Source organism: Panthera tigris, chromosome B1 (assembly GCF_018350195.1).
Source record: "Panthera tigris isolate Pti1 chromosome B1, P.tigris_Pti1_mat1.1, whole genome shotgun sequence".
NCBI classification, from domain to species: Eukaryota; Metazoa; Chordata; class Mammalia; order Carnivora; family Felidae; genus Panthera; species Panthera tigris.
The window spans coordinates 140,325,108-140,337,916 of record NC_056663.1 but is presented as its reverse complement, the minus strand read 5'-3'; the positions used below and the strand labels follow the sequence as shown (position 1 = coordinate 140,337,916).

At 33.2% G+C, this 12,809-nt stretch overlaps 1 protein-coding gene across 4 annotated transcripts in view; it reads left to right on the top strand.

Moving 5' to 3' along the window:
* BMP2K (BMP2 inducible kinase) overlaps positions 1-12,809 on the top strand; it is a 128,647-nt gene that overhangs the window by 78,334 nt on the left and 37,504 nt on the right. For all 4 annotated transcript variants that reach the window (XM_042984321.1, XM_042984319.1, XM_042984320.1 and 1 more), the window contains 3 exons: positions 6,700-6,803; positions 8,293-8,372; positions 12,522-12,682. In XM_042984321.1, the coding sequence (XP_042840255.1) occupies positions 6,700-6,803; positions 8,293-8,372; positions 12,522-12,682 (345 nt within the window). The remainder of the gene's footprint in view (positions 1-6,699; positions 6,804-8,292; positions 8,373-12,521; positions 12,683-12,809) is intronic.

The window sequence follows — 12,809 nt, the reverse complement described above, 5'->3', positions numbered from 1 at the left end:
TTAAAGAAGTACATTGTAGACATTAAGAAGGCCTTGAGCCAAAGGGCCTGGGCCTACATCTGCTCTGTCACTTATTTGATTCATAACATTGGGCACCTCCATTTATCTTAATCCAATTTATAAAATGAGCATATTAAATGTATCTACCTCTTACAGTTGTGAAAATTAAATGAATTATGAAAAGTATGAAAAGTGTAAACATGTGTAAGTATTCAGTAAGACATGGCTTTTAATAGTACCATTATTACTACTCCAATAACTACCACTACTACTGATATCATTATTATAATTCTTCCTGAGCGAACCCAGTTTTTGATTTTCTGGGTAAGGGGCAGGGCATCTGGGTAATGAGTTTCAGAAATGCATTAGGATGTTCATTTCCTTCAGAGATTTCTTTGGATGCTATGAAGCAGAACTTGGTTTTACAGATTAATGGTGGCTGTATCAAAGGCTTACCATAAGTTAAATACTCAAGAATATAGTGTTAAATGTAACCAACCAGTAAGATTATGTTTCTCACTGCTTATTTTGTTCAGTGATGTAGTGATTTATATGAACAGCAGGGAAAGCTTTGTTTTTCTTACTTTTAGGTCTTCTCAGTTGCTTTATAGTTCTGTAACTTAAGCTTTTCTCAGCTTATCTACTTGACTTAAATTTGTTTTTTTTTTTTTAATTGAAATATAGTTGATATATAGTATTGCATTAGTTCCGGATATGTAATATAATGATTTGATACATGTATGTATTGTGAAATGATCACCACAATAAGTCTTGGTAACATTTATCACCTCACATAGTTACATGTTATTTTCTACCTGGTGACGAGAACTTTTAAGACCTATTTTTTTAGCAACTTTCAAATATGTAATGCAATATTATTAACTATAGTCACCATGCTGTGTGCAGTAAATCCCCAGAACTTATTTATTTTGTAACTGGAAGTTTGTCCCTTTTGACCACCTTCCCTCATTTTGTCCATCCCTTCCCCTCTCTACCTCTGGCAACCACCAATCTGTTCTCTATAGTTATGAGTTAATTTTTTTTTTTTTTTAACATTCCACATATAAGTGAGATCATATGGTATTTGTTTTTCTATGTCTTAGCTTCACTTAGCATAATGCCCTCAGGTCCATCCATGTTGTTTCACATGGCAAGATTTCCTTCCTTTTTAATGGCCAAATAGTATTCTTGTGTGTGTGTGTGTGTGTGTGTGTGTGTGTGTGTGTGTGTGTGATATTTATTGACCCATCAGTGGAAACTTAGGTTGCTTCTATGCCTTTGCTATTATGAATAATGCCGCACTGAATATGGGGGTGCAGATACCTTTTTAAGCTCTTTTTGTTTTCTTTGGATAAATATCCAGAAGTGGAGTCACTGGGTCATATGGTAGTTCTAATATTAACTTTTGGAGGGACCTCCAGTACTCTTTACCACAGTGGCTACGCCAGTTTGCACGCTAACATTGTCCAAGGCTTTCCTTTTCTCCACATCCATACTAAGACTTGTTACTTCTGATCATTTTAATAATAAATAAATTTATTTTAATACCTATTTTCTGTGGGGAAACAGTAACTTTCTTGCTTGTTTTTAATACACCTAAAGTTTATTATGGAAATAAAAAATATACAAATAAAGACCGAACAGTTCAGTGAATTATCATGTACTTGTTATACAACTTCAGTGATTAAGAACTCACAGTCAATCTTTTTTTCATGTATGGCCTTACCCACTCTTCTATATTATTTTTGAAAATAATCTCAGACATTTTAATGTACCTTTGGAAAGAAATGAAAGATTAAGATAGGAGTTTCTTGGAGATTTCCAGTCATTGCCCCTGAGTTACTGCTCTGGCAGATATAGAAAGAGGGCTCTGATCAGTGACTTCTAGGGACAGCTACCAGGACTATCCCAAATATACTATCCTGGTATATTTATAGTGCCATTTAGTGTTTCAGTTATGATTGAACACAGTTCACAGTTATTGGCTGTTAAATTTAGTTTCATTTTAGCACTCCATAGAATAAATTATGTAGGACCTATATTCCTAACATAGAAGTTTCTAATGCACTTGGTCCCTGGTTTTATGATGATTCAGCTTCTGGTTTTTGAATTTTACAATGGGTGTGATACCATTTCAGTAGAAACCATACTTCGATTTTTGAATTTTCATCTTTTGCCAACTAGTGAGATGTGTTGCATTGCTCTCATGATGCTGGACAGCAGCATTGAGCTGCAGCTTCCACTCAGCCGCGTGACCACGGGGGTGACGATGACACTTTCTAGCATTCTGTGCCCATACATTCATTTTGTTTTTCCCTTTCAGTACAGTATTTGATAAATTACATGAGATATTCAACACTTTATTACAAAATAGGCTTTGTGTTAGCTGATTTTGCCCAACTGCAGGCTAACGTAAGTGTTCTGAGCATGTCTAAGGTTGGCTAGGCTAAGTTATGTTCAGTAGGTTAGGTGTATTAAATGTATTAATTAAATGTATTACATTTTTGACCTACAGTATTTTTAATTTACATTGGGTTTATTGGGATGTAACCCCATGTAAGTTGAGGAAGCTCTGTGATAATCTCCATAGGTTAACAGATAAAAATAACAAGTTAATGCTTAGAGTATTTTTGTTGTACAATCAGAGTGGGTGTTTCTCTTTTTAGCTTTTTTACTATAAGCGTAGTAAATAGAAGTCTTTGGGAGAGAAAAAGTGTCTTTATGAAAGGAGAACAATTGAGCAAGATTTTAAGCAGATAAATTCTTTTGAGACTTCTGTCCAAAGTATTTTCCTGTTAAATTTGTTGAGCTGTTGGAGAGGCTGGTTTAACTTTTACTTAGGTCCAGGTGTGGATCTATCATTTTGTATAACTTGAACGGGAATGACTTTATTTAATTTTTGGGTTGAGTCTTTGGTGAAACCGTACTTTAACTTGGTTAGTGCTACAGCAGCGGCCACTGCTGCTCCATCAGTTGTGCTTTTTGTTGGAATATGCATAGATGTTGTACCTCCCTGCACAAAGTTTGTTATAAACATAACTATTTCAGCTGCCTTGGGCAAGTGTTTTTTGTCTGATACTCCAGTTGGAAATACTGTGGTGGTTTGATCATACACTACCTTCAGTGCTCGGACTATTTTGTGTTCTCAGGGTGTGTTAGTAGTGTTTGTATCAATAGAGTCATGCAATTAAGAGGAACAGAGAAATAGCCTTTCATTTCCATGTGGCTAATATTTTAAAAGTTGATCTTATATTTTCAGTAGAATCAAGGTCAGTGGGAATGTTCCATGATGATTCACATGATCACTTTAAATTGAGTAAACAAGGGTGTATTCTAACTTCTCTGCCCCCCTCCCCTTTTTTTTTGAACTCAAACACTTGATTAACTTTTGGATGAACTAGACACATATATTTCTTAATCAATCATTTCAGGATTATATATTTGTAGATGGTATGGTTTTGTTGTCTTTGAAGTAGGAGTTACTAAAACACTACACTTGAGGTTTAATTATTGTGAGAGAAAATGGATAAATTACTTAAAAAACTGAAGTTGTCATTCTTAGTAGATATGCCTCATTGTTTAGCTAGATTAGAGCTGATACCTCTCTACTCCAGATTATATCATTCAGTAATCCAGGAGTACATTTTGCAACCCATTCTCTTGGACAGTTTGGGAAATTATATTATTTAAATTAAATGCTTAAAGATGCCTTATTGATATTTTTCTTTTTAAATGGCTGATAATATCTAATATAAAAATGTTCAGAGATAAAAATATAGCCATGTTCTACCTATGGATTTCAGTCTTCTTATACTTTGAATTAGAATCAAGTCAGAGATAGGACACAGGAGTTCATCAGGTAAAAGTGTCAACATCAGTACTAATAAAGCAGATTGCAGAATGAAATTTAGATCTGAAGGCAAATGGACCTGTTAATCTGTATTCAATCCCCAAATTTACTTACACCTAGTGATAGGCAATGCTGGAAAGCCATAGACTTCCTCCCAAGAAGCACGCCATTTACAAAACATGGTTGCAGAGAGAATATAACATGTCCTGAGAATCGTTCTGAAAGAAAGAGTATCAGAGATTGATGAATGTGGGTGCTTATTTCTTTTTTCTTATCTAACAATTAGACAACTTACTGTCTTTTTCTTGGAGAGGAATGAGTTATAAAGTAGAGAGAGAGGTCACTAGTACAGTGGTTTTCAAACTGAGATCCATAGTAAAAATTACATTTTAGTTATGACCTCATACACATACACACACGCGCACACAAACACACACACAAAAAAAACAGGTTTCATGAAACATTGCTTATACTTACCATATTAATGCACTCTAATATTTTATATTCTATTTTATTAAAATAAATGATAGTCATGACCGTTTAAACTGATTTTATGTACCATGAATGGGATCAGTACAGTTAACAAACTTAAACTGACTTTAGTAGATGTAGTCCTACATGAAAACATGAGCCAGGTGTTAGATGTCCTTTTGTTTGCTTATAAAATGATATCAGCTTGGTTACTCACAGCTTGGTTACCTAATAATTAGGGGATGTTGTGCAGTGCCTAACTTGGGAGAGTTACCTATAAAGACACTGGTTAGAGAACATGAAATCTCAAATTTATTTTCCCTTGCTTTTCATTACTAAGAAAGAAACTATATATAGGATTGCCTGAAGGATCATTCTTTTCTATTCTAGATACTTGAAAAGATTTTCCTAGATTAAGTCAGGCCAGAAAAGTATATTCTTGTGTCATACTTTTCTTTGCTTTCATAGATTTTCTTGTGCTGAAATGCAGTTAGGTGTTATGTCACTGATCATCATGGAAGGAATGGCCCTTTGTCACTCACTGCGATTTCTTAAGGATATTGTTCACTCTGTGAGCCTTTTTTATAAAGACTCCAAGGAGAATTTACTTTTTGCTTTCAATATCAGGAATAGTGCTTTTTCTTAGTACCTGGTTTGTTTTCGTACTAAGTATACTGTGATTCTTGTAATGGATCATGTTGCTCTATTTGTTCTGACAGCTATAAAGTAGAGAGCTAAATTTTTGGCCTACATTTATAGGACAAAATCATATACAGTTTCTTTACTGACATCATTATCCTAGGTTTTTTTGGGAGGTGAGGGGCCCTCAGCTGTTACTTTTCTGTTAGTTTTAATTTTCTCATATATTTAAAAAATCTTATAGTTTTTTATGCCTTTTCAGGTCTATTATATATTTATATAAATATAAATATTATAATTTGCTACAGTTGAGATTAGATTTTAAAAGTGAAATAATTGTTAGAATAGAAAAACAGAGTAAGTTTGTGAATTTGGCAGGTTTCTTGTGATTTGTTTGGTTTTTAAAAATTATATGAATAAGCATTTATTGTTAAAAGTGTTTAAATTTATTTTCATATCATGTACTATTATACTTTTAAAATATTTAACGTTTGTTGGTATCAAGAACAAATATAATTTTGGAGGATAAAATAAACTGTAGATTTCCCAAATCCTTTCTGGAATGAAGTTAAAGACAAACTAATAGTAAATATTTTTGGTTATTTCCATCTAACACTGGTGATAAAATAATAAAAAGTCAATTTTATAAGTGATATATGTTAGCCTTTTTAAGCATATAAAATCAAGTTATGTGCAGAGTATTTTTAAAACAGGGTTTAGAATTTCCTAAATCAATTTCTAAGTTTGTGGTTAGTGTCATTTTCTACACAACTGTGTTTTTAACCCATGCTGATCATGCTGTTGCAGATGTATTACACATTGTTCAAATGTTGCTTAAATTTGAAAGGACGATTTAATTCATTTTGATTTCTAATTTTAGTTTAGTCATTTATATAGTTAGATTTTTCTATTTATAATTTTATTAGCAAATCTCAGATCTAATTGATGCTATACATATATTCCAAATAGATTTAAAAATGATTTGAACATTATAAGAATTTAGAGTTAATCAGTGAAACAGAGTTAGAACATGGAGGTGTTTTAACAAAATACGAATTTCTCAGTTATAGAATCGAGTATAAATGTCAGCCTTCTTGCGAACTTGTGAATTAAAAAGTCACCCAAGAAATAGTCAAGTGGTCATTTCATTAGAAAAAAAGATCGTTTTGGTTAGACAAAAGGTCAGGTATTTCAAGCAGTGCTGTGAGGCTGGTGTGAAATCTGCTTATAATAGAGCCTTAAAACTCTGCTCATACTTCTGAACATGATGTGAATAGCATGCAGAAATAAGAAATGTGGTGAATATTGTTAGCATCACTATGGGAAGAAAGAATGTTCTCGGAAAACTATATTGTCAACCCTGAACTACTTTTGTTAAATAGATTATAATGCACACAACTTACATTTTTTCTCTTTGATTCAGGATCCTTTGAAAGTTAGGAGAGGTATTTTAGATAATAATGACAATAAGGACTTGTACTGTGGCTTTGGAACTTTCTTGAATAATTCCTCAGTTCACAAAACTCATGTTTTGTGTCACTTCGTGAGAAGAATATTAACATTTATTCATGTCTAAAATAACAATTTCTATATTTTCTATAACATTAACAAACTTTACTAGAATCACTGATCTTAGAATGGAAAAAATATATGTATATACCTTGTACTCTTTTAACATGCCCCTAAATAGCTTCTGTGTGTTCAGTGAAACTTCTTAACATTTTAATCTGTTCTTACAGGGTTCATGCTTGAACCAGATCCAGAACATAGACCTGACATATTTCAAGTGTCCTATTTTGCATTTAAATTTGCCAAAAAGGATTGTCCAGTCTCCAACATCAATGTAAGTAGTTTTTCAAGTAGGATATGAATTTAAAATCCCATATAGATAGATATATACATATAAATACATATACTTACAGAATTATTTCATGACAAGTGAAATTATTTCATGACAAGTGACAATTATTTCATGACAAGTGGTCCGATAGTGTGTTTGTGATTAGTATTTTTGACAAAAAGTCATAATTGCCAGAAACTGTGTATTGACGTGCCCCGGGGAGCTACTGCAGACTTGGGGCACAGCAGGATATTTTTCCTTTTGAGGGACACACAGTGACATCTGTTTGACACAGCACAAATTAATATTATTAAGTTGTTTGGGCCTATCATTTAAATAAACAGAACTATTAGATCTTTAGTTGGAGAGGGTCATGAAAACTTGCTGAGACACTAAGCACTGGGTAAACTGAAATAAGTTTGGTTACCTTTGGTGTAGAGAGCATAGGTATTGTAAATGTAGAGACTTGGGTTCAGATCTGTCTTTATCAGTGACTGATTTTGTATATTTTGGGAAGTTACTTAATGTCTATTTCTTTTTCCATCAAAGTAATAATTATTAGGATCACAAATAGTAAATGTAAAACCCTGTGCCAAGTCCATGGAAGGTGATGAGTTGATAATAGCTAATAAATACTATTTAGAGGTTTTGAATTATATTCAGTCTGCATAGTATACCTAACTATGTCAGATTAACTGTATGTGGCAAGTCTTTGCTAATTTTTAATAAAAGTCTAAACCCATCACTAATTTTAAGCCATTCTCAACTTTGTAAAGATCATTCTGGCTCTTGTTCTTATAGATGTCTCGGTATGTAAAACTTAGTCCATCCCACTAGAAAAATAAGGAAGTTGATACTATTTTTTTTTTTTTGTTTTTAAGTCTCACTGTAATATATTCTCTGTTGATGCTGAAAATCAGGCAGGTCTAATATTATAGTCATGAAAGTAAATTCATTTGACATTTAACTGGATTTTTAGTTTTTCATTCAGCAAATATGCATTTGGGTGCCTACTGTAAGACAAACGTTCTATAGAGCGTAAACAAGTCTTCTGCTCTTGTTTTCTAGACTTTTTACAAGCAGTGTCATGCAAATTATCTGCAGTATATAGAAATAGCACTTTACTCATATGCTTGGTGTTTGCTGCCTTTTCCAAAGTCATTTGGAAAATAGTCATTGATTTACAAATGTAATATAATCCTTCTTTTTATCCAATATTTACCTATTTGTAAAGTGGATATATGATGATGTTCTGTTTATTTTCCAAGGGATTCTGTGGAACATGAATATTGAAAGTGACATTTGTGTAGAATGAAGTGGTATTTGCAGATTAGATCTGGCAAATATATGTGAATATTTTGTAGGTATCTGAGGTGAAAGTATTTCACAGACAGTACTTTTTAAGCTTAAGAGTGTATCTATAGCATTTAAATAAAACTTTCTGCAATTGAAATGAAAACCAAAATGAAAAGTTTTATTTTTTTCTTCGAAGAATTCTTCTATTCCTTCAGCTCTTCCTGAACCGATGACTGCTAGTGAAGCAGCTTCTAGGAAAAGCCAAATAAAAGCCAGGTAGGCAAAGCTGTGCTGAGATTTGAAAAGGCATTTTTTAAAAAAGGGGATAGTTCTGATGTTTAATTCTAGCAAGTGTCATTGATTAAATATCATTTTCGCTTATACACAAAAAAAATGTGTGTTCCTTACTGCATGTGATGAGGAGCTTAGATAACAAGTACAAAAGAAGTTTTCTTACTTTAGGGACGGAGTTTGACATCAATCTCACTTGAACTGCTCACCCTTAGCAATTAAGAAGTGGTTACGCAGCTAGTGATGTTACATTGGATCATTTTGGGGGTTATCATTATTTCATCACATGGGAACTCTAATTCATGAAATTTTATGTTTTGTGTTTGTAGCTGGTATGATTTGTTTTTAAGGAAAGAAAAACAGGCAACTGTTTTAGAATATTCTAAATTTGTAATCGATTTTATATATTCTAATACATATTTAAAATATGTATTACTATGTATAATTTATAATGAACGGCTATAGTACTTGTAAGACTGGTAAAGAAGTTTTAAATTATCGTTAATAGTTATTCACTGTACTGATAAGTTTGACTTGTGTTATGTATGTTAAGATGTGTATCTGATCAATGATTGAATTAATGATTGATTTTTTTTCTTGCTTCTTTGAGTTTAAAACTTAATAAACAGGATTATATTTTAGATTATCAGACAGGTATAATATTGCAGTTGGGGACATTTCTTGGTCACAGCTTTTTTGGTACTGTATTTTACTCATGCAAAGATTTCATTTGACTGAAATACATAAAGTATATTTATTATGTACCTGTTGTTATATGCTAGATATAGATACTGTAAACCACAAAGAAAAAGGAGCAGTGTTTATTCTCAAGGAGCTCACATTCTAATGAAGACAGACAAGAAAAGAGTTACAACCTGATAGATACCAGGCAACTAAGAGTGGAGGAAGGGAAAGCTGGGAGCAGAGAAAACAGAAGGACAGAAAGATTCCTTTTGCCTTAACTTTTCCTTAAGGGATGAGTAGTCAGTCACCTGGAGTGATGGGGAGTGAAACTGTAACAGGCAGGCACTTCAGGCAAGAAGAATGGCCTTTGTGAAACTGCAAGGCTGGAGTGTGAGGGGACATAGATGAGAGGAGTGGGAAATGGTAGGTAGATGCCAGTCATGAACAACTTTGTTTATATGTTATGCTCAGAAATTTGGACTTTGGCCTTTAAGCCAGTGAATTTTCAACTGGCAGTCAGTTCTACGATTTGTGACTTTGCTCTTAGATGTGTTATAATAATAAATAAGTAATAAAAAATAATTTGCTATTTAGAAATTAAGGTATCATTTGTGAATGACTTCGTTTAAAAAAATATACCATCACTCTAAAAAAATCTTCATTTACTTGAATTTAAAATACTCTTTTGAGTAAGAGATGAAAGAGTAAAGTTGCATCTAACTTGCACGAATTCACTGTGACTGTCTTATCTATGACGTAGCTGTAGTTGGCAGCTGCTGTTACAGTTGAGTGGCAATTATGGACTATTGTAGGACTTGTCAGTTCAATTTTATTTTATTGGTGTGTTTTTAATAATTATTTTGTCAATGATGAAATCTGTAAGAAAGCAGATATAGATTTTTAAAAAAACATGACTCAACTGAACAAGAATGATGTTTTGAATATCTTTTCACCATGACACAAGTCATAGCTATACAATTATAAGCTAATGAAATAGTTAATGCAGCTAAAATTCACAGTACTATTCATATTATGTCAAATCCGTACCTGACATTAAAAATTAGGTTCCTTGGTGCTTATTGGTCAATAATATAAATTTACTCTTTATTGATATAATCAGTAAAGAACTCGAAAAAGTTTAAATGTGTCTAAAACATAGTCTTTTTCATGTCAAAGGCTTATCAATGGGGAGGGGTGATTGGAGAAATCTTTAAATACCATTATTTACGTGTTTTAGAGCTTTTATGAATACTGTCGATCTGCCCGGCCTTTACTATGTGGCATGTTTTGCTTTACTTCTTAAAAGCCCCTTTCTATTTCCCTGAAACCTGCACCTGCTCTTGGGACTGTTAAACATGTGAGACTTCTGTGACTTGCATCTAAAAGTGGAAAAGTTGAGAATCACTGTCCTGCCAGATGGAAACACTGAAGTATTTTAAGAGGAGAGAGTGTGTGTTTTAGGAAGATTGCTCAGGTGATAGGAAGGAGGAGGAAAAGAAAGGAAGCAGAGAAAACAGCTTTGTCTATTGTAATACTGCAGATGAGGCTGCACAGTAGTGTTGATACTAATGATTACTCAGTCTTTCCTTTTAGTCACGTTTGTGTTTTCCTATTGCCTAATCTGCCCAGGCATTTTCTTCCCATTGCTTCATACAGAATGCTTCATTTCTTTTTCACTGTCTAATGAAAGCATATTTATTTTTTATTCTCCAGTGCCTACCTGAAGCCTTTCTAGGCAAATTAGGTAAAAAGGTGGAATTATTCCTCTGTGAAACTCTTGACAGTACTAGCTTGGCACTAGTTATATTTACTGACTTCTATTTTACTGTATGTTGATGAACATGTGTCATATCTTCCTAGGTATACTGTAAATTCTTTGAAGACTGGGTATTGTGCCATGTTTGCTGGATAGCAGTAATCGTACGATAGATGTTGGTACATGGGTAAAATTAGGCAGCAGTAGACTAAAATCTGCAGACCTTTTAATTTGCTTTTTGGAAGTTTGCTATGCTCATATATGTTGTGAATCTCTATAGAGCAGTTTCTAACAGGAACACGGCAGGGTAAGGCCTGGCCTCTACTATCTTAATAAAGAATGGATAGACAGATAGAAAGATAGTGTAGAATATACAGTCCCCAGATTACTTGAATTTAGAGAGTTCAGCATTGGTTTTAGTGCCGTATCCGTAATTTGAACTCAATAAATACTTGATTATCATTAAAATGAGATATAACTGGTTTTATATATATGTGTATATACACATATATATATGTGTATATACATACATATACACATATATGTGTATATACACATATATATAAAACTTTATTGCCTTTTAGTTCAGTTTTCCTGTAACTTGTACCATAACCCATCCCATCTAAAACATAAATGTTATTTTTAGAAAACAACACACATATAATGTATTTCTACTATTTTCCACAATCTTTTGATTCAAATTCACTTCTTTTTAGAAAGATCGTTGAGAGGGCTCCCTCTTGTGGCACATACAGATATAAGAAATAACTGTAGATGTACAGTTATTGTACATAGGACTTTCTCCAAATGCATGCAGCAGATACATATTTGATAAATCATGTATGCAAACTTTTAAGTACCAAATCATTTGAAAATGTGCTCAGGGAACTTGGTGAAGAGATTTTATGTCAATCATGTTGAAAAGTAAATCAATAACTCTATTAAAAAGTACTTGAAGTTTTGTACTGAATTTATGGAAAAAAATAAGTTGATAAATATATAAGTTAAAGATTTTCCCTGGCTTTTAAAAAAATTTTTTTTGGAAAAGAAAATGTCTGTGTCTTTTAGTGTCTCTTGTTTTCAAACCTATGCTTACCACTTTGACCTCCTGTGTCTGTGGCCTAAACTAAGTCCTAGTGGGAAGAGTTTTATATGATTTCTATTCATTGTTGTTAAGTAAAGCATAAAGATCCAAGAAGTTGAATGTGAGCAGATGGCTCCACCTGCTGAAAATTTGGGCCCCTTTCTGCTTCACATGCCCTAGAGCGCCATCTTTTTGTTCTTGGGCCTAGAGCCTAAGGTAAGGGAGGCTGTTGTTTGTATCTTGTTTTTATTTTTCTGACTGGTGCACAGAGCTGGCTCTTGATTTGGTCCAGAACCTTATGAGAAGGTTTATGTTTGTGTCTGTTACTTCATTTCCTTAAGAGCAATCCTATATTCTTTATCTACCAGCTTCAGTGGCAGACTGTGAGTGGTAGCATACTGAGTTAAGGAAAATGGCTAGGTTTATTTTATTTACTTTCCTATCTTTATTAAACATTTAATACTTGGGAATGAGACAGGAAGAGGCCGAGAGGACTAATATCATCAGTAATAATTAAAATGCATCTGTTGAAATAGATGCTTTGTAGGACAAATAGTAAATTAGAAATAATGCCACTATTTAGAATGAATTGTGTATTTTTCTGTTGTAGAATAACAGATACCATTGGACCAACAGAAACCTCAATTGCACCAAGACAAAGACCAAAGGCCAACTCTACTACTGCCACTCCCAGTGTGCTGACCATTCAGAGTTCAGCAACACCTGTTAAAGTCCCTGTTCCTGGTGAATTCGGTGGCCACAGACCAAAAGGTAATAGCAGCCCTGCCAACCTTGTCACCTTTACAGTTAGCTTAAATCTTATGGCTTGATATTCCTAAGAATATAAATTATTGGCAAACTTACTATTGTGAAGCATATAACTTAATGCTTTAAGAAA